We start from the raw sequence: 23,200 nt of genomic DNA, 5'->3' as shown, positions 1-23,200 counted from the left end.
TGCCTTCCTGCCTGCTTGTGATCTCTGTCAAAAAATAAATAAAATCTTCAATAAATAAATAAATAACAGTTTTGTCCCTGAAATAAGAACATACAATTCCTGGTCCAGACTTTCTTCAGATTGAGTTCCCATTGAGATTTTATTTGGATGAGTAGGTAATAAAAATAAACCATTTTTAATAACTATTCAGTCATTTATAACAGTTGAAATTATTTTTAAAGAATCCAAAAGTTTTTCTCATAGAAAATGTAGTAAAGAGTTTCTTAAATATTTTTGTAGTAAGAATTTCTTGTGATAAAATGAAAGGAGTTCAGATTCAATTGGACTTTCTAACTTCAAGTGTTTAAAATGACCGAGCTCTTATTTTCAGTCACCTTGCAGCTACACTTTATGCCATTAAAAAGGCGTACCACTGACAAGTGAGAGGAAGTATCTGTGCCTTGTGAATGGAGAGCTTTCAGGCCATTACTTGGAACCTTGATTTCTAGGAGACGTTGTACTTTCCCACTCCTCTGACAGCAGCTGCTGTCCCTTGTACTGCGTGTATTGCATTTGGGGTAGCTAGAGCACAAACTTTCCCAACAGTTTCCTGGGCCTGCCTACCCTGACAGGCACAAGTGCATCCTGTGCTGGTCTGATGAAGGGGCTCACGTCCTTCCCTCTTCACAGTTGACGGATAACCACAGCGCAGCATGTGCAGGCACTGCCCTCTTCGGGGCACCCGATGAGGCCGCTTGCATCCGGTGGTGGCCTGCCTAGCATCTCTGAATGCTCCAAAGTTTTCTTAGGTGCCCAAAGGTCTAAGGGAAACTTTATTGGAGGATACATTGGTAAGGAAGCTCTGCCCTGTGCCACAGAAAGAAAATTCTGTGAGCTTTGTGGAGATGTGTTTGACTTATGCGAACGTTTAACTCAAGCAGAGCAGTCTAAATGTGACATTCATGGTTTTGATATCAGTTCTAGAATGGAAAAGAAATTTGTGTAAGATATCAGTCATGATAAGGCTAGTTATACTGTAACAACAACCCGAAAATCTCTGCAGCTTAAAGCAGCGATGTTGCTGACTTGCTTAAGCTGCGTATCCATTTCAGGTTAATAAGAGACTGTATTCATTATAATTTCAGACACGTCAGACCTGACCAATGGAGACTCCCATCTCAACCTATATTTCAACAATCACAGAAGCAGGAACCGTGTTCTGACTTTTAAAGGTTTTGAAGCTTATATTTCACTGGCCAAAGTAACTCACATGGTCATGTCTCCATTCAGTAGGAGAGTGGTGCATAATTCTCCTTCAGGGAGGGTCAGTGAATATTTATGAATGTCTAACCCATGCAGGTTGTAGTCCCAATAGTTAAAATTAAATGTACTAATAGTTGTTGAGCAACTGTGTAGGATCATTGTACTTAAAGGACTCAAAGCAGCTAAAACTTAAAGGATTTTTCACGTGGCATGTTGAAGTTGAAGTAGAGTTAATGCTTTCCATAATGTCGTTTTTTTTAAAAGTGAGTTTTCTTTTTTAAGATTTATTTATTTATTTATTTGACAGAGAGATCACAGGTAGGCAAAGAAGAGAGAGAGGGAGAAGCAGGCTCCCTGCTGAGCAGAGAGCCTGATGTGGGGCTCGATTCCAGGACCTTGAGATCATGACCTGAGCTGAAGGCAGAGACTTAACCCACTGAGCCACCCAGATGCCCCTCCATAATGCTTTTGAGTCTTGAACTTTTTTATTTTGTCATGTCTTCTCCCTTGTACGAACTTATAAAGTCTTAATTCTCATGCTTTGCAGCAAAGATTTAAGCCTAAAAATATGTCATAGTTTGTCAGTATGAAGTCCTTTCTATATGTTATGGTACTTATCTTGATTTGCGTATTTTTGAGCATAGGCGCAGTAGGTCTTAACATGGTATTTATAATAAAAATACTTTAATAACTACTAGGTGGTATCTTCAAATATCAGCTCTTATTTTCTTTATTTTTAACAGGAAACTCAAAGATTTCCAAATAATTTTCTGGATTTTTTAGTTAAAATGGAAGATTCCTTTTCTTTTTTGTTCCCTCCTAAAAACATACAAACTGTAGTATGTGGTTAGCTTTCAGAATGGACCCCAATGATTCTCATTTCTAGTATTTGTACTTTTGCATAGTCCCATATCACATTGAATGCTGTAATCTGTGTAAACAAGAGGACATTTTAGAAGTGACAATAGCTAGGTTGGATAGGGGTACTGTGGCTTGAGATAGATATGTTAAAACTATAAAGAAAAGCAAATGATTAACACAAAAATCAGGGTAATAGTTATCTCTGGCCAGGGGCAGTTGGGATGCTGTTGGTGCGAGGCACAGGGTGGGTTAAAATTTTCTCTTTTTTTTTTTTCAATTTTATTTTATTTTTTCAGTGTTCCAAGATTCATCGTTTATGCACCACACCCAGTTCTCCATGCAATACGTGCCCTCCTTAAATACCCACCACTAGGCCCTCCCAACATCCCCCCCTCCAAAATGGTTAAAATTTTCTTAATCTTAGTGCTGGAATCTTGGAGTGTTCATTTATTTACAAACATTTTTTATTCGGTTGTGTACTTGATACATTTCAAAATAAAATGAACCAATTTCTGAGTTTCACAATCTGTTTCTTTTTGAATGGAAAGAGCATGGAGCCTTCTAGTAATTACAGGGCCTCTTACTTTGAACTTGGAGAGCAGAGTTCAACAAAACTAGGTTTAGGTCATGACTCTGCTTCTAACTTGCAGAATGACCTTAAGCAAGTCACTTATCCAGTCCAAGCACCAATTGCCTCCTCTGTAAAACTAAATTAACGATTTGGGTGAGATATTACCGTAGGACCTTTAATACCCTGAGTCTAAAAGGTCTCTCAGGGTACACTGAAACTGATGAAGCAGAAGATAATGTGGAACGTAATTTTGATAAGTATCCTTTGGTTGAGGAAATATAGGTTCTCTGTTCTGCTGTCAGTTCTGTGACTTAGTAGTAGCTTCCAGAATCAAACTTAAGGCAATATTTTGTGTATGATAAGAGTGTTCTTCCTTTTCTATTCCTTTTTCCCCCTCTTGAAAGTTGGAGATTAACATGGAGTTGGACTAAGGGCCTCTGTGTGCAGTGAAAAATACTCCTCCCGCTCCATATTGATTTAGGGTGTCCTCTGTAAATATGTATATATGATAGCAGTATATTTAAAAGAAGAAAATCATGAGTTTTTAAAAACCATATATGGAAAAATGAATACGTTTTGTTCGTGGTAGTCTTGCAATAGTTGGCTGTGAAATCTCAGTCTCCTTTTTTCTATTTTATATTATATAATTTTATATTGTTTACTCAAAAAAGAATGTTATTGCCAGTAGAACTGTGGGTATGAATCTAAATATGACTAAATCCAGTGTCAGGAGAAGAGTGTGTGTGTGTGTGTGTGTGTGTGTTTAAGACTGTTCTAGAATCTAGAACATATTTTACTGATGATGTTTACTCATCTGGCCCTTCTTTTCCCTCCCCACAGGAATTATTCTTGATAGAAATATCTTAAAATAGAAATCTTTACAATGGCCTCAGCAGTACTTAGTTCTGTTCCCACTACTGCTTCTCGTTTTGCCCTGTTGCAAGTAGATAGTGGCAGTGGTTCTGATTCTGAGCCTGGAAAAGGCAAAGGTCGGAATACTGGAAAGTCTCAAGCAAGCAAATCAACTGCAAATGAGAAAAAGAGAGAAAAAAGAAGAAAAAAGAAGGAACAGCAACAGAGTGAAGCAAATGAGGTAAAAATTATAACTGCTTATGTCTACTTTCCCACTGTAAGCAGAAGTCCAAACCAAGGAGTCTGCAAGGACCAGGCTGTCTGTGAGACTGTGTGGTCTTCCTGGGCTCTTCCTACTCCTTGTGGCTGTCAGTCCTTGGTATTCTTTGGCTCATGGCTGTGTCACTTCAGTCTTTGCCTTTGCTTTTACTTGGCGTTGTTTGTGTATCTCTGTCTTCACCTCTTCTTATAGGGACAATTGTTGTATAGGATTAGGCCCACTCTCATTCAGTGTAACCCCTCATGAGGTATCTTGATGACATCTGTGAGATCTCATTTTCCAAATAATGTCACATTCACAGAAACCCTGCCTTTTTCAGGCCTACAACAAATCTTTTGGGGGATTACAATTCAATCCATAATAACCTCTCACCATTCCTAACTACTGCATCTCAGATGATGATGGTGATGGTGATGATGATGACACTTTGTTGGGAGTGGTTTGGCTGGTCCAGTTTTAGCTCATTATGTTACTCTGTGGACTAGGCTCTGTATTTTTAAGGACTACCAAAGTACTTTCTCTTGCTATTTAAACTGTAAAATTTGTAAGCCATTAAACTTGAATCTTTTTTAATCCATGATTTTGCCTTTTTTTTTTAAGTATAGTTGACATATGTCATATATATATATACATATCTTAAATTTATAATGTTAATTATAAGAAAGGCATATTTTAAGCACTCTGCCTTTATTGAGTCTTTTATTCCTCACAACAATCCTTTAAGGTAATCGGTGAGTTAAATTATATTATCATTATCCCCATTAAAATTTTTTTCTTTTATTTAAGGGTAGTTGACACAATGCTATGTTAATTTCAAGTGTACAATATAGTGATTCAACAAGTTTATCCATTATACTATGCTTACCACAAATCATACAATGTCATATTAGTTTCAGGTGTACCGCCTAGTCAAAAGCACACTTGTTATACTGTTTTCTACTCCTATAAACTTCCTAAGTAAATCAGAATCATTAAAATGATGGTATAATAGAATACAATCCATTTTCAAACCCACCAATGCTATCTAAATACGATGAAATTAATATTTTACAAAGATTAAGAACACTGTAATTCTGAGAACATAATGAATGGAATAGTATTTGGAATATAAAAATATTATTGAATTTTTTCTAACTTACCAAAAAAATCATTAGTATTCCAGAATTGGTAGACTGACTTTAATATGCTTTTTGTTTGTTTCATAGCTCAGGAATCTTGCTTTTAAGAAAATTCCCCAGAAATCCTCCCATGCCATTTGTAATGCTCAACATGAGCTTTCATTACCAAACCCAGTGCAGAAGGATTCACGAGAAGAAAATTGGCAAGAGTGGAGGCAAAGAGATGAGCAGGTACAGTTAAGTAAATGAGATTATTTTGCTTTATATTTCAGTGAATTTATGCATTTTTAAAATGATAGTGCATCTGAGTCCATGACACCACTGTTCTGAGGAGCATTTTATATTGGATTAATTCACACATCTTTGTACTTTTAATAAGGTTCTGTTTTTCATCCACTAAGAAAAAATTGATACATTATTTTGTTAGCTTTGGCAATTCAAAGCAGTTATTTTGTGAGTTTTCAATTCATCTGCCTTTTTACAAATGGGAGAGAGATTGGGAAGGTAAAATAACAGGATTAAATTATTTCAGGTAAAAAAAAAATCAATATTTATTTGTAGGGTCCAAGGTCTCTTGTTAAAAATACTGTTACAATTTTGCTTCAAAAAGGAAGACTTTAAAGGGGAAGATTTCCTTTTCAACTTTTTTTGGAAAATTTTATTTGTTTATTTGAGAGAAAGAAAGCATGAGTAGGGGAGAGGAGCAGAGGGAGAGGGAGAAGCAGACTCCCTGCTGAGCAGGGAGCCCAATGCAGGGCTCTATCCCTGGACCCTGGGATCATGAAGACAGATGCTTAAGCTGCTGAACCACCCAGACGCCCCCTCATTTTCAACTTTGATGTACAATAGTTTATGGCCTTTGTTAGTTTCTCTAACCTATTTACATGACACATTGTGCTTCTGTTAAATAAATATTATTAATAACAAAACCAAATAGATGATTTTTAAGATCAATCAGTTCTGGTGTGTGTGCTGTTCAGGAAAATAACATACTAACCTGGAATGTACTCTAGGAGATGCTGTATGTGTGGGAAATGAATAGTAATTTATTTGCTTACCTGTCAAACTGGCATTTGATCTGTTGGGAATAGGTATTGTTCTAGCAGATGTTTGGTTTAGTAGAGTACTATACCCATCATGCTTTGCTTACCAGTTTTGAAAGAATTAGAACATACTAAACTGCACTCTTAACACAAAAACTATATTAGTGATAACATTTTTGTTAGGATTTTGTAATACCTTAGGTGCATCATCATAGTGTCAATTATTACACGAGACCTGTGCACAAATGCTGCTTAAAAGATATTTCCAGACAGTGGTATACTGGATAAATCATCTTGTGTTAAAGCCTCTAGTTTTTATTTGATTATTTCTTTTTTCCTTCTGCAGTATTCATTATGACAGATTCTTCTGGTTTACAAGTATAAATGTAATGATCTACTTGTTTAGGCAGTAATAGAATTGACCAGTGTCTTCACCAGAGAGAATTTCTCCCAGTGCTCAAAGGGCACTGGAAAATTAATGAAGGAAAACTACTCAAATTTGCACCACAATAAATTTCATGTAATGTGGGAACTTGAGCACAGATATTTGATTGCCCTTCTTCCTTCCCCCTCTGAATGCTGCCAAAATGACCAGGTAATTATGAAAAAGAAATAGTTGACTTGGCCCTGACCCTGTACAAGAATGTTATCCCAGGCTCAGGAACTTCAGAGGATTTTTGCTGGGTATACTCTTGAGTCTTGGGTCTTAGGTCACTTGGGAAAACCTGGTACCGTATTTGGAATTCTCACTTGCAGGAAGATAATCAAGGTCTTGAGAGATAGAGTAGATCCTCAGATAATTATATTGGTAAGTGAAGAATAGATAAGGGCAGGCTTTGGAACAGACGGATAGTAAACCATTTGGAATCTATTTTACTATGTGGCATAACAGATTTTAAAAGTAGGAACCAGGGAGTGACTAGACTAGGCAGAAAGCACATAGTATGGTGGGTGTTCTCCCTGACATAGTAAAGGAATAACACGATGAGAAATTCCAGTATTGAGGGAGATGAGACAAAGAGATGGCTGTAGAAAGCTTGTTTGTTATGTGGCTACTTATTTCAAACACAAAAGAGAAATTTTGCTAAGACAAACTTTCCTACTCTTAAATCACCAAGGCAATAAGGTAAGTTTACATCAGTTAAGCCTGAGCATAAAATCTGAGAGCTGATATTAAATAGCAGCTAGGTGGACAGTAATGAAGCATGCATTCCTTCTCCATGTGAGCGAACACTGGATCTTAGTTGATCTCACATCAACTGAAGCAGTTTGTGCCCCACGAAAGGAAAAGAACATTGTACTTAGTGTCCAAAGTGAAAGTATACTTTGAAAAAAATTTATTACAGAAAGCAAAAGTTGATTGTAGACACTACCTGTTCTTTTGCCTTAATAAAAACCCAGGGGCTAGAACATCTTGTAAAAGTCAAGGAGATTAGTAATGTTATAAAGCAAGGTGAGGTGGTAGACTGAGATGAAAAGTGGACAAGAGAAATTGAAAGGCAGGGAAGTGGGTGAAATAAAAACTTGGGGGAATAAAATCATAGCAGAAACAAAAATTTCATTAGATTAAAGAACAGACTATACACTGAAGAAGACTGAGTCAGTTGTATGGAGGAAATTTGAGCTATGTTTTGCCAATATAATCAACATGATAGATTGGAACACAGAAGTGAAATCCAACAGAGGCATAATTAGTGTCCCTACAACAACCAGAATAGAGGCAGTCATTAAAGATAATATTGATATTGGGTGATGGACATTGGGGAGGGTATGTGCTATGGTGAGTGCTGTGAATTGTGTTAAGACTGACGAGTCACAGACCTGTACCATCGGAACGAATGATACATTATATGTTAATAAATTAAATTATTTTATTTTATTTATTTTATTTTATTAAATTAAAATAAATAATTTTTAAAAACCCAAAGATAATACTGATAGAAATTTTCCTAAGCTAAGTAAAGTTCTCCAGTCTGAGCTTGAAAGAACTTAAGCCTTTTTTAAAGACTTTTTTGGGAAAACTTTTAAAAAGACTTTTAAAAAGATTCTAATTTCAAGAATGAGAGACAAAATAGTACTCTGTGTGTATATATATATGTGTGTACATATGTGTGTATATATATATGTGTGTACATACATATAGATACTCTGTATGTATATACACCCACACACGGGAGAGAACAAGATGAAAAATCAGGCTGGCTACTTTAAATGCCAGAATTGAAATGCTAGGACCAAGAGTTCCATATCTGGCCAAGGTGTCATTTTTGTGAAGGCTAAAGAAATACATTTCTAGATGTGAAAGGGCTACGGAGGCATACCGCCAGTATCCTTTCTGCAAACTCTTCTGAGATATGCTCCTGCCAATTAAAAGGCAAATTTAAATAAAGAGCACAACAATTGGAAAACACTAGTGGCAAGCATTGAAACCAATTTAGTGCAGAATTAACTCTAAGTTGTGATTGTAAATGCTTGTGAAAGAGAAATCGACTCACGTGAAAAATTTGTCTAAAGTGAAATCCCTGTTTTTGAATACAAAAATTAGGAAGGAAATTGGTTGGAGAAGCCAGTGGATATTTTAAAATTTTTCATAATGGGAACAAGATACATAGTTCCAAATGTGATTTTTTTTTTTAATTTTAAAGAGAACAATTTTTCTTTCTATGAGCTTAAAATCAGTTGAAGAAAAAAAAGTTAAACCTGGTCCATATAAGCAAAGTGACAAAGCCAAGGAATATGCAAGGAAGCCTTTGAAATAAGGTATAAAAAAGAATAATAGACATTTCATTTAATAAATAAATGTAAATAGTTGAATTTACTCATTAAAAGACCAATATAGACCAACTGCCTGGACCACATTTTGATCTTAATTCTTATGTTTTCCTTAACATTAAAAATTGTGACACATTAACCCTGAAAGGTTAGGTTCAGGCTATTCGGAATACTGTGTGTTTTGCTGAGGTATACTATGAAAGTTGCTGGAAATTGTAGAGATAATCTTTAAAGCACTATTAGTGTTTAAAGAAATGTTTCTATCTCATTTTCCCTCTCATAGACTTGTATGTGTCCCAGTGTACTTCAGCATGGAAAGATAGTCTTATATTTCCTTTTTCTTTGCAGAGTTGTATGCATCAAAAGTGGTACTTGCTTCACACTTGAAATGGGTGAATTTTATGTGATATATGAAATACGTTAATTATATCTCAGTAAAGCCATTTTTTAAAAAGACGAATAGTTTGTGGCTTTGATTTAGTTATATTTATAATTTTTACTACTTCTTTTACTACTCAATTAAGGGATGCCTTAGTGGCTCAGTGGGTTAAAGCCTCTGCCTTTGGCTTAGGTCATGATCCCAGGGTCGTGGGATCAAGCCCCACGTCGTCGTCGTCGTCGTCGTCGTCGTCGTCGTCGTCGTCGAGCTCTCTGCTCAGCAGGGAGCCTGCTTCCTCCAGTCTCTCTCTCCGCCTGTCTCTCTGCCTACTTGTGATCTCTGTCAAATAAATAAATAAATAAATCTTTAAAAAAAATACTCAATTAAGATCAAGAAACGTCCTCTTCACCAGTATCTGTTGCCTGGGAATAAACCTCTGTGTAGATGTTGTTTTCCTTTATTCATGGTACATTGATATTGCTGATTCTAGTGGACTTTATGTTAAGACCACATCATGGCTCAAAAACAAATTAACTGAATAGAAAAATTTCTACTCACGGATTTTTTAGTGATAAACTGATAAAATATCATTGTATATTTCTTCCTCTTATTGATTCACTATCTTATTGAAACTGGTTTTGTCCAGCCTTCTTCAGGGGCTCCCAGCTCCAGCTCCTTGTGAGACAGCTCCCAGCTGAGCCCCAGCGTCTCTTGTCAAGCACTTTATGAGGGAAGGACAGACTGCTGGGTGTGGTCACTGGACCCTTAGCATGCGGGCTGTGCCTGGGCTGTGGTTCCTCTTCAGGTCCGTGCTGTCACAAGACAGTGTGTGTCCTTTAAGAAAAGGCATGCTGCGGTGGTCAAGGACCAAACATTAAAACACTTTTCTCAAAAAAAAAAAAAGTGAAGTATCGGCTAGCATGTGCACAATCGTAATTGTTCTTGTACCGTGAAACCTTCGGTCCATCTGATAAAGGTGTTTTGCCAATAGCTTGTTATGTTTTTTGTTTGTTTGTGGTTGTGATATTTGTCATTAACCTCATGGCTGGTATAAGAAGTCCCTTGGCAATTTTTTTAACTTGCACTTGTATCCCTAGAAGGAGTGCAAATTCATAAATCCTCTGTATTTTTTGGCTCTTTCTTTAGCAACAAAATCCATCACCTTTGTTCTGGAAAAAGCATTATGTGGCACTTGTTCTGGAAAGACTTATACAAGTTATTGTGCTTCGAAAGTGAAACAAAAACTATGGTCTTCAGGCCACTGGTCTGACCATGTTTCATAGCAGGCAGCTAGGAACAAATAAATTGACTCAATAAGTCAAAATTTCAAATGCTCACTATCATAATTTTCTACTTATAATGTATTGTCTGGCACATACAGATTTATGTTCTATATTCACTGTGTTAGAGTTCTGTTCACTTAAAAATTCATGGTGTTTGTATAAGTAGCATTATTTACAGTTCTGTTTTCCTTCCTACTTTTAATCCTTCAGTAAATCATTAAACCATTTTTGTTACTTGGGCGGCATAATAAAGCATACAACAAAAATGCAGATTTAAAAAATGTAAACAACACTTAGAATACATGAAGATACTTTATCAAAATAAGCTGAACCTAATAGTGTGTACATACAGATCCAGTTTTTGTAGAACGTTGACAGCCTTTAAAATTGTAACGTTTAATAAGAATATTAGAAGATTTTTGGAAAAATAAGTCTGCCTTCCCCATCAGTGAAAAATATGTTGTCCACACTCTGAAGCTCATGGAGTTAGAGGACCACAGGGCAGTGCTGCTGTTGTGGCTAAAGAAGCAATTGGTTGTAAGCATTACATTGTCTTCAGAATGGTGTCTGTGTTGTGTTACAAAATCCTGTTCCCATGATGCCTGTGGGAAATGAGGAGTAACTCTTCATTTGGAATTTGTTTTGCTTGGATGTAAAATGGGTAAAATTGTTATGGTACTTAGACTTAAATTATTTTTAAATTATTTTTTTTAGATCTAGTTCCAAAAGACATGCTGCTGGCCTTTCCATTTTTCATTGGTTCTTCATATTAACTGATCATAAGCCCTTGAGCTATAGGTTTGTTTAAATAGAAAAAACATGTTTTACTGCTAGATGGGGAGTAGGAGTAGGCAATGAAGGAAACCAGCTGAAAGGGCATCTGAAGTGCTCCTTCTTGGGCACATGTAAGTATCTTCTTCAGTCTTGTAGGCATTGTAGTGCCTACTATTTCTTCTTTGTCTTCCTTTCCTCCTCCCGCAAGTGCTGCAGAAATCTCAATCTGCAGACTTAATAGAAGATACTTTTTAAAAAATCATGGTGGTTTTGCATTTTCTTGCCCTGGTACCTGTCTTTTAGGCTCAGACTGTCCCCCCCCTCTCAGTTCTGCCTGTACATGTACCGATGAATTAGGTTGACAACTATATTTATAGTAGTCTTATGATTAACGCTGTGAGATATGTTTAGAGAATTTAGAATCATGTTTTCTTTCTCTTATTGTTTTTGTGTTGTGCTACCATTCTCCCTGTTATCTAGGATCACAGATCTTATCTTTGATTCTTTCTTCTTTCTTTCTTTTTTTTTTTAAAGATTTTATTTATTTATTTGTCATAGAGAAGCGAGAGCGAGCACAGGCAGACAGAGTGGCAGGCAGAGGCAGAGGGACAAGCAGGCTCCCCGCCAAGCAAGGAGCCCGATGTGGGACTCGATCCCAGGACGCTGGGATCATGACCTGAGCTGAAGGCAGCTGCTTAACCAACTGAGCCACCCAGGTGTCCCAATTCTTTCTTCTTTCATATTTCATATTCAGTCAGTGTTCTAAAACATGGTCATTCTTTTCTAGGATATAGCCTTCTTTATTTTCTGCACTTTTATGTTCTGGTTCAAGTTTCTGTATGCTGAGATTATAGATGTTTAGCCAAACACATTGATTCTAAGCCTTTGTTTTTCTGATGTTCCAGTTTAATTCTTTAAAATTGCTTTCACCAGCAATTCTCTTTCATCTGTCCTGAGTCCATACTTTTTAGGGAGTGTCAGGAGTCTAATTCTGCCCTACCTAAGCAACCTCATTTTCCACTATTCTCCGTTGTAGAGAAGGGGAATTCCGATTTATTGTATGTGCGTCTTGTGCCAGGCAGGCACTGGGTTAGGCACTTTACATGTATTAATAGCGTTAAATCTTTAAAACTGCCCTGTACATTGATATTTCTATTTCCTTTTTATATATGAAGAAACTCATATTTATAGAAATCATGTAATTTGCCCAAGGTCAGTTAACATACATGGAATTGGAATTTAAATGATCTACCTAAGTGTTCTCCCAAAGCCTAGGTTTTGTCTACATTTCTCTCTATTGAATTCACACTTTATCAGGTATCCCCTTTCTTTGGTGTATCCCATAATGCATCTATTTTTATATCATATCTTTGTTCACTTGGCTCTTCTGAAATTCTTCTATTCCTTTTTCTACCTCTCCAAATTATATCTACCATTTATGGACAAACAAATTAATGTCTTTTCTGTATGCCTTTCTGAATTTTATTTGTCATGTATGTTTTTTTCCTCCACTTTTGTAGCATTTTCAATATTTTATTCTATTTCCTGTGCTTCGTAAGTGTTTAGTGTTCTGTCCACAACTGGAGCAGAAATTCTTTGAGGGCAAAAGCTGCCTTAAAGCCCTACAAGCAACACGTAGAAGGTTGTCTATTATCTTATTAGTTGATTGATCATATGGACATTTTTGGAAAATTTGTTCTAGCTTTTAGAGATCTAAATTGAAACTTAAATCATTTTTGCCTACTTGTGTTTCCTTGTATACTAGTTTGTGTTAAAAATTAAAAGCTCTGAACTGCTGCATTTAGAACCAAATGCTAAGGAGACTTTTCACTTTAAAAGTTTCATTCAGTTTTTTTCATGCTATTACAATCAGCTACTTTAATATTTAAGTTCTTGAGTTAATAGGAAAAGGAATACTGGACATCTTCTAGTTGACTCCCAACTCTTTAATCTGTTCTCCTGCTTATTAACTAATTTTTGGAATATCAGCAAGAATATCTAACATATTGGAAATAATATTAAATACCCTTTCTATAAATGTAAAATATCATTAATATGGACTAAAATTTCCATGGTAAATTGAACTGGCTTTGATTAGAATAAACTTAAATAGTTTTGTTACTTTATCTGTGTTGGGATGACTTCCTGACTTTACTTACAAAGAAATATTTTATACTCTGTTTGCTTTGAGTTTAGGTGGAGAAATTAAATGTAAACTTTACTTTTTTAAGATTTATTTATTTAGAGAGAAAGTGTGCAGGGGTTGGGAGAGGACCTGAGGGAGAGGGAGAGAATCCCAAGCAGACTCTGTACTGATTGTGGAGTCTGATGCAGGGCCCAGTACCATGACCCTGAGATCACAATCTGAGCTGAAACCAAGAGTCTGACGCTCAGTGGACTGCACCACTCAGGCATCCCTGATGTAAAATTTTTTGTGTAATGCTAACATGAATCCAATTCTTTTTTACTTTTTTTTTTTAGATTATTTATTTGTTTATTTGACAGACAAAGATCACAAGTAGGCAGAGAGGCAGGCAGAGAGAGAGAGGAGGAAGCAGGCTCCCTGCGGAGCAGAGAGCCCAATGTGGGACTCGATCCCAGGACCCTGAGATCATGACCTGAGCCGAAGGCAGAGGCTCAACCCACTGAGCCACCCAGGTGCCCCATAACATACTGTTTTTGAATATCTCTTGTATTATAAATATTTGTAAGGTTACTACTTTTTCCTGATGATTACTAACTTGGATTAATTCTTCAATTCAGTTTAGTTTTATAGAAATATGTACAGTTTACTCTGGGTTTAACCGTATTTTCTAGTGCTATATAGCCTTATTTACCATTTTAATTCTAATTGCATTTTTCTCTGAGTTAGATTAGTTTTTTTCTGTGATAAACCTAATCTTTCCCCCTTCTTTTTGTTGTCTTAGTGTAGGTTTAGATGAGATGCTTTCAAAGGGATAACTTAGTTAGGGATAAAAACTTTAGTTCAGGGACACCTGGGTGTCTCAGTGGGTTAAAGCCTCTGCCTTCGGCTGGGGTCATGATCCCGGGGTCCTGGGATCGAACCCCGCATCGGGCTGTCTGCTCAGCGGGGAGCCTGCTTCCCCCTCTCTTTCTGCCTGTCTCTCTGCCTACTTGTGATCTCCCTCTGTCAAGTAAATAAATAAAATCTTAAAACAAAACAAAACTTTAGTTCATGGTATCCAGTGTTTACATTTTTCTAATTTTTAAGTTATTCCTTGGAAATAAATCATTCCTTTTTGGAGTCAGTTTCTGTTTTAGTTTAGTTTTTTTGTCATTAAGCAATAGAAATAATTCTGATTACTGTTGGCTGAAGTAATTTGTTGAAAGGATTCACCGATTTGAATTAAGAACTAAACAAGTGTGCCTTGGGAGAGATGGAAGCTTAAACATTCTGGAGTGCTTAGAGATGTGAACCAGTAGAACTAGTATGCTCACTTATAGAGGCTGTCACATCAGATGATCAAACACTACTTGCTTTGTATTTGTTCTCAAAATTTAATTCCTAGGACATCAAAAAAGAGTTGAATCCCTTGCCATCACCTTGTCCTTGATGATGGTAGCTTGGATGTTTGTGTGGGTTTGGTGATGGGTGGTATACAGGGTTATGTGATTGGCTGTCCTACTAGAATCACAGGACATTGGGGTGAAGTATAGCTATTCACTGGAAAAAAAGAAGGGATTCTGGACAAACACTAGAGATGTCCTCTAAATTTGTGCCTTTAGTATCTAATCCACATAGGTTGACACATCCATGTACACAAATCTAGGAAGTTTACTCCTGTCGTGTGTCAACTCTCCTGTATTCAGCTGCAGTTATAACCTTGTCTCCAATGGTGGAAACCAAAGTTTCATTCAGCTACCATAGCAATTTTGTCTGGTAATTTTGGAGAGTCATTTGATCAGTTGATAGTAGGAGCTAAATTGTAAGAAATTAAGAGGATTTTGGGTAGTGGGAAAGAGGAACCAAAAGATATAAATCACAAATTAAAGAATTATTTTTTATTGTATTAGATGACCTTAAAGGTAGGACAATCAAATAAAAGGATGGAGGTAGAAAGGCACACTATAAATAATTATTCTGTAACATCAGAGATCTACCAGAACATTTGGTCACCTTATTTAAAGTTCCTGTACTTCTGTGGATTACTTTATATTAAGGGAATGGTATGTTTTATAATGTTTATTGATTATATTTCAGTTACATTTTTGAGTGGAGGTCACTATTAAAATTTTCTGTGTCCTAAACTGGACACCATCATTGACCTCTAATACAGTGTCAATTTCTTTGTAAAATTTTTTTTTACTAAAGAAAAAAATTCTGTGATGTATGATATATCATTGACAGTGAATAGGGAAATAGAAACCTCAAAATTGGAAGTTTGCTTTCGTATCTTCTGAAAACTACAAGGTTTTCTACTTTGACTTGGACAGATAAATTTGGAGAACCCAGATTGTTTTTTAATGTGTTTGTTTCCCTTTCCTGTATATATTGTCATGGTTATTTAGCTAGTGTGGCATAATTGTGAAACTTTCTTTTTGTTCTAGCTGACATCTGAAATGTTTGAAGCAGATCTTGAGAAGGCATTGTTGCTAAGTAAATTAGAATATGAAGAACACAAAAAGGTATTTACACATTTATTGATTTAGATATTTTAGAAGCTTAAGTGTTCAGAGGTTAGGACCAACTTTTCTGAAGTTTGTATAAGAGTTCTCCATTAAAGCTTGTCCTAAAAATTCACCACTGTAACAAAATATTATTATGAAGTTTTTTTAAAATAATTTTTTAAAAAGATTTATCTATTTAGGAGTGGTGGGTGGCTTAGTGGGTTAAAGCCTCTGCCTTCAGCTCAGGTCATGATCCCATGATCTGAGTGGGGATCCTGCTTCCCCCCTCTCTCTCTGCCTGCCTCTCTGCCTACTTGTGATATCTGTCAAATAAATAAAATCTTTTAAAAAATATTTAAAAAAAGATGTATGTATTTATTTGAGAGAGAGCAGGGGTGGGGAGGAGGAGATGAGGGAGAAAGAGTCCCAACCAGACTCTGTGCTGAGCATGGAGCCCAACATGGCACTTGATCCCATGACCCCAAGATCATGACCCACACGGAAACCAAGAGTTGGGTGCTCAACTGACTGCACCTCCCAGGTGCCCTGTTACAGTCTCACCCGCACCCCCCGCCAAGATTCATTGTTTATGTACAACACCCAGTAGATTGGAGCGTTTTTATTTTTTATTTTTTTAAACATCTTTATTTTATTTTGTTCTTTTCAGTGTTCCAAGATTTTTTTATAATAAGGTTATTCCCTAGGTTTTGAGAGGCAACAAACTGAACTTTGGTGATTTGAAATGTTTCCTTAAATTAGTCCACCCAAGATGAAGAGAAGAGGGGAAATGAAATTAATAGCAAATGATTTATTTTAACTTATTTTTTAAATTAACACAGGAAATAAGTAGATTTAAAAATCTAAATAAGTATGAGTACAGGGGCATCCACTAAGAGACTCTCTGCTGGAGATAACCTGATAATTAAATGGGAGGCCATTCCTGATGTTTTGACCTTGTGAACTCTGAATTTTATCTAAACTGTAATATTGGGCTGTGTGCTGAAGTGCATTGTACAGCTTGAAACTATAGGAATATTTAAGTAAAAGGTAGTGTTGGCTTCCAGTTTCTATATTTAAATTGAACATTTATTATTTTCATATAATTTGACATTTTAATCCTTTATATGCATTGGAAATTTTTTTGGTCTGTAAAATATATTCAGTTTGTGATTGTAGTTGATCATAAGTGACCCTGGTCATGCTTAAGGGCCTTTAGACTATGTCATTGTACATTAGCTCCTTCACTTAAGATGAAGGGAAGAGAGGAATTAAAATTTATAGCAGGTGCTTTTGCTTTTTACTTGTATTTCAAGGGAAAAGGATGAAAGACTTTGTATATTATATGTGTTCATTTCATTTTCTGTGTCCCTATTCCTGTTATCCTGAATAATCAAGAATAACTATGATCCTTATTGTTAGTTGCCCATTTAAACACAAAGCTGGCAATTAGAAAAATGAATACAGCTAGCTTTTGTGTTATTTAATTATTAATATGGACTTTCAGGGCACCTGGGTGGCTCAGTACGTTAAGCCTCTGCCTTCAGCTCAGGTCATGATCTTAGGGTCCTGGGATCCAGTCCCGCATCGGGCTTTTGCTCAGCGGGCAGCCTGCTTCCCCCTCTCTTTCTGCCTGTCTCTCTGCCTGCCTCTCTGCCTACTTGTGATCTCTGTCCATCAAATAAATAAAATCTTTTAAAAAATGGACTTTCAAGTTACACTGGAAAAGTATTAAAAAAAAGTTCTTCTGACTTGCTTAATTCAGAGATAAAATTTATCAAATAGAGTACTATCATATAATAATTTATTGCTATGAGATATATGTCTAGATTCTAAAGCTAAAAGAACTAACTATATCTTTAGATCTATATTGCTTTATGTAGATGGTGCTGATAAAATATGCTCCCAGCCAGTTTTCTTGGCACGGTCATAGGCTGCTACCCAAAAGCATTGGTTCTATCAGACATTAATGACTTTCAGAAAAGGGAAGAACTCTTGTTGTATGCAATGGTTAATTTGATGTATTGCATTAATGTAGTAATTGAATTTTAAGTCAGTATTCCAATAAAATATCTATAATTCTTTTAGTGTATTTTTTTTAGGAACTAAAGTTTGGGATGGCATTTTCTTTCTTTCTTTTTTTTTAAGATTTTATTTATTTATTTGACAGAAAGAGATCACAAGGAAGCAGAGAGAGAGGGGGAAGCAGGCTCCCTGCCAAGTAGAGAGCCTGATGCGGGGCTCGATCCCAGGACCCTGAGATTATGACCTGAGCCGAAGGCAGAGGCTTAACCCACTGAGCTACCCAGGCACCCCATCTATCTATCTATCTATCTATCTATCTATTTACCTTTCTTTCTTTCTTTCTTTTTCTTTTTTCTTTGCTTACTTTAGAATAAAGAGTGCACATGGAGAAGAGGGGTAGAGGGAAAGAATCTCAAGGACACTCCTCATGAGTGTGGAGCCCAATGTGGGGCTGAGTCTCATCACCCTGAGATCATGGACTTGCGTCAGAAATTAATAGTTGGACGCTTAACCTGCTGAGTCACCCAGGCACCCCTGGGATGGCATTTTCTTTTCTGTTCTATTACTCATTTGCCAGATATTTTTTTGAATAGCCCAAATGTGCAAAGCATGTCATAGAAAGATAAAGACATGGTCCCAGTGCAGTGCGAATTCAGAAATATGGAGGACTTTTCTTTGCCTTTGATGGGGATGGGTTTTAGAGAAGGATTCTTAAAGAGGAGTCTTAACTAGGTGTGTTAAAAGGTCAAGTGTAGGCCAGAGAAAGTAGGCATTGTCAGGGAGAGAGTGGCAAGTGTACAGGATACGTGCGTGTGAAGATTATAGTATCTTTGATTTGAAGTTGCTAAAGACACTTTCTGAAGGATAGGGTATAAAGAATCTCATGCCCCAGGTTAAGGAGATTGGGCTTTATAAATCTGTTGGCTGAGAACTATTGAATATTTTTAACTTTTAGATTGATTTCAGGTTTTTGTTTTAGGAACTTATGCTGTAGCCATGTAGAAGATGAATTGAGGGGCTAAAATTAGAGGGTGTTGCAGTGTCCAGCAAAAGAAGATAAGGAAATGACAGAAGGGCTGAAGGGAACAGAACAGATATAAGAGATCTTTAGGAGATAAACTCCACAGGAGCTTGTGACTGATTTGTATATAAAGTCTGCAGGAAGAACAGATAGAGATGACTCAGGTTTCTAGTCTACACAGTTGTATAGATGATGGTGGCATTAAACAAGGTACTTACTGGAGGATCCAGGAGGGCAGGCAGGGTGAACATATTTAGTTGGGCTGTGCTTACTGAACAGTGCAGCTGAGTTGTCTGTACATACAAAAATCAGTATATAGATAGTACTTTAAACTTTGAGGAACAATGGGTCTAAAGCAAAAGAATATCTTAAGAATGGAATAATGGTGAGAAGAGTTTGGAAATGAGAAGCCAGTGAAGGAAACTAAAGAGTATTCAGAGTGTATTGAGAAAACCAAGAGGTGTTTGAAAAAATAACGTCTTTGGATCTGGCATTGTGGGGGAGGTTGACCTTAATTTTAGTGGCAGAGAACAGGGGGAGCCAGATTTGGCGGAGGTGGTGAGAAAGGAAATTGACTATAAATGATTGTTTTAAGTTTGGTCCTGAAATAAAGAAGAGGTGGCAACTAGGAGAAGTTATAAACCACAAAGTATAGCTTTTGTTTTTATTTTAATGTTTAAGAGGCAAGAGATTGAGTATATAAATAAAAAAGAGCTATCCGGGGGGTGGTGCCTGGGTGGTTCTGTCAGTTAAGTATCTGACTCTTGATTTCAGCTCAGGTCATCGTTTCAGGGTCATGAGATCCAGCCCTGTGTCGGACTCTGTGTTGAGAGTGGCGCCTGCTTAAGATCCTCTCTCTCCCTCTCCCTTTGCCCCTCCCCACTGGCATGTGTGCTTTCTCTCTCTCTCTAAAAAAAAAAAAAAAAAAAAAAAAAAGAGCTATCCTTTTATACAATTTGGCTAGCTTCATGTATTGATTTTTTAAATTTGCAGTTTACCTTTAAAAAAAATAAAACTTTAATATATTACCTATAATGGTATGTTGATTTTTTACCAGTGATAAACCAAGCTTAATTATCGTTGGTAATTCTTTTTAGGAGTATGAAAATGCTGAAAATGCTTCAACTCAGTCAAAGGTTATGAATAAAAAAGATAAAAGAAAGACTCATCAGGGAAAAGACAAACCTCTCACAGTATCACTAAAAGATTTTCAATCTGAAGGTAATTTATGTACAAAATCTATTATGATAGAGAGACTATTTTAAGTCTTTGTAAACTTAAGTTTTAAGTTCCTTGCTAATTTTTAAAATAAGTAAAAATTGTTTTGGTGATGTGTTACTGAGATTGTGAAAAATGTAGACCTGTTTAGAAAGAAACAATGTGGGGGGGAGTTTAAAAACAGTCATTAAATCCCCATAAAATTTCAGTACAAATTTATCTTTTTGTATCTGAATTTGTCCATTTTCTAAAACTCACTGTAGATAAAAATTGTAGTTTTTGAGTCATCTTGAAACATAATTATTGCCCTTATAAAGTAAATGGACTTGCACTAGACCAAGAATAGTATTTCACCCATTTTTGGTCAACCTCTTCAAATTATCTGGAACTACATCTTAGAAAATTAAAATGTAAATTTTGTAACTTTATAATCTCATTTGTATTTTTTTATTGAACAGAGAAGACAAGGAAACTATACCATCCACCAAACTCTTGAAGACAGACCATAAAGTACATTGTTTTTGATGTGAGGAGTCATGAAAACCCTGTCTGTGCTGTAAAATATGGTAGCCACTATTCATGTGTGGCAATTTAAATATAAATTAATTAAGATGAACTAAAATAAAAAAATTCATTAGTTACATTAGCCACATTTCAAATGTTCAGCTACATGTGGCTGGTAGCTTCTACATTAGACAGCACAGGTATGGAACATTACTATCCTTACAGAAAATTTTTTTGGACAGCATTGTGCTTACGCCAGTCAGAATAGTTGCTGACAAAATTAACTGTTTCTTGTTCATTGACAGATTTATCTATTTGACTCATATGAATTTAGCCTTAATACACTGGGCATTTGTTCTGTGAGAATTAATAATACTGTAGCAATAATAAAAAAAAAACACAATGAAATACTTTACTGTTTTCAGAAGCAAGCCCATCTGTGAAATTAGGAATAAATTTAGAGCATTATGTTGCTTTGGTTTAAGGATCAGGATTGTTTTTCCTATAGTCTGCCTCTCTTACTAAGTTTCTTATTTGAGGTTAAAAGGTCAGATGTATGTTAGCGTTTTCAATTTTGGCAAGAAAAATTTTATATAAAATATAATTAAAAACTAGGCAGAAACATGAAAAGAATGCTTTTTAAAACTTCTTTATTTCTCATATGTTTTATTATAAATGCTATGTAAATTTATTAGAATGAGAAAGACATCAGTATGGTACTGTTAAAAGGAAGGTAGACGACTATTTCAAGACATGGTTAAAGCAGTCATGATTCTCAGGTTCTGGCATCACGTTGTATGCTAAGTAAAACATTAGAAGAATGGCTGTGATGTTAGGAATAAAGAGGAAATTAGGAATAAATAGGATTTTGTAGTTTGAGCTAAAACCTGTGATTTGGACATTTATTATACTTATAGATCCTATTCTGATCAACAGATGGTTTAGAGAGCTGTTTTAAATTCTCAGTCATAAGGTTGCTATTCTATTAAATTATTGTTAGTCCTTGAGAATATAAATTTTCTTCTATGTACAAGAAGCATTGTTAAATATTAGATATCCCAGTCATCTCTAATCTAAGTAAGAAAACTTGCTCCCTCTGTGTACTTTAGTTTCAACCTTGAATCTGTGTGGATTCCCTTGTCTTCATTTTCCTCATTCTGTAATCCCTTTCCAGAAATGCTGTGTTGTTACAGAATCAATGATTTGCTTAATCTGGGTATATTTCGTATTACCTTCTTTCTTTTATTCATTTAATAAATATACATCAATTTTTAAGATTTTTTATGGTATTATCAAAACACTATGATGTATATTTTTAAAATAAACTAAGAGGTTTAAATGACAAATACTGTTCTGCTTTTTTTTTTTTCCCACAAAGGCAGTGTTCTATACAATTTTGGAATTGTAATACCTTGTGATTTCATTTTAGACATATTTGCTTCCCTTTTTGTCCCCCCAAAATTATGTGAAGCCAAAGACCTAAATTATTTGGAGTTCAAATGTTTAAAATTTAATAATACCCTGTGGTATGGGTGGCATTTAACTGAGTTACAAGATATAGTCCCTAAGCTGAGCAAATTAGTAATTATATGTTGAAATTTAACATCTTATAACTAGAGAGGGAAATCTGATATCTTAGACAACCCCAAGTGACTTTTGTAACTCTTATTATAATTTTTAAATTCTTCTCAATTACTTTAAATATTTTTACCTATTGGGTATGAATAATTATTAACACTAATAAAATATTAATGGTAATTTTCTTCAATGAACTTTCATCATTTTTTTTCATTTACAGATCCCATTAGTAAAAAGACTGAGGTAAGTGTTATTGTAACCATCTTTATTCTAGAAAACATTTGATGATTTTAAGAATAATACTTCACTATTTGGCCGTAAGTCTTTTTTGAGACTTAGCTGTATAAAGGATAGCCCATAGATTTGTTGTGGATGAATTCAGTCATGTTGATCTGGCCATTATAAAGTTATAAAATACATTACAGTAGAATAAAAATATTATTCACATGAAGGAGGTATAATATTATTTGGCTTTAGTATCCTAATTTGTGAGTGTGTACACACCCACCCACACCAAAAGGTTACAACATGTAAGCTTAAAATTTTAGGGAAAAGTGATGTAACACTCCAGTCTTTATTAAAAATATCCTGATATCCTGAAACAATGTCTCAAGATATTTTGGAATTATGGAAATTGTGAGGTAAGATGTGATTCTGTAGTTTATAGCTATGGATAATTTACTACTTTTAACATTCACCATTAGAGGGTAGTGCAGCCTACACATAACTTCCTCGGGCTGTTGATCACTTTTATTTTTAAGACTCCAGTACCAGATTCTACAAACCTTTTAGAATTGGGAGGCACTATAATATCTTCTAATACTGAGGAAGATACTAAAAAAATGTTAGGAGTTATTTTGACTACTAATCTGAAAGTTTCACTGTTCTGTTACGTATGTATTCTTGTTAGTAATTCCATCGGTTGATTTTTTGAATGGTCAGAGATGTTTCTTGCTTTTACTTTATAATACAATTTTTGGCCATTTTTGATACTGTTTCAAGGATTTATTTGACAGGTTAGGGAAATGAAATCATCTCTAGAAAACCACATCT

At 35.6% G+C, this 23,200-nt stretch overlaps 1 protein-coding gene across 4 annotated transcripts in view; it reads left to right on the top strand.

Moving 5' to 3' along the window:
* GKAP1 (G kinase anchoring protein 1) overlaps positions 1-23,200 on the top strand; it is a 77,622-nt gene that overhangs the window by 8,871 nt on the left and 45,551 nt on the right. For all 4 annotated transcript variants that reach the window (XM_047699677.1, XM_047699678.1, XM_047699675.1 and 1 more), the window contains exons 3-7: positions 3,515-3,767; positions 5,012-5,155; positions 15,745-15,822; positions 19,945-20,068; positions 22,368-22,390. In XM_047699677.1, the coding sequence (XP_047555633.1) occupies positions 3,558-3,767; positions 5,012-5,155; positions 15,745-15,822; positions 19,945-20,068; positions 22,368-22,390 (579 nt within the window). In that variant the 5' untranslated portion in view covers positions 3,515-3,557. The remainder of the gene's footprint in view (positions 1-3,514; positions 3,768-5,011; positions 5,156-15,744; positions 15,823-19,944; positions 20,069-22,367; positions 22,391-23,200) is intronic.

Source organism: Lutra lutra, chromosome 13 (assembly GCF_902655055.1).
Source record: "Lutra lutra chromosome 13, mLutLut1.2, whole genome shotgun sequence".
Taxonomy (NCBI): Eukaryota; Metazoa; Chordata; class Mammalia; order Carnivora; family Mustelidae; genus Lutra; species Lutra lutra.
The sequence above is the reverse complement of the archived record's forward strand: the minus strand, read 5'-3'. Positions and strand labels throughout refer to the sequence as shown.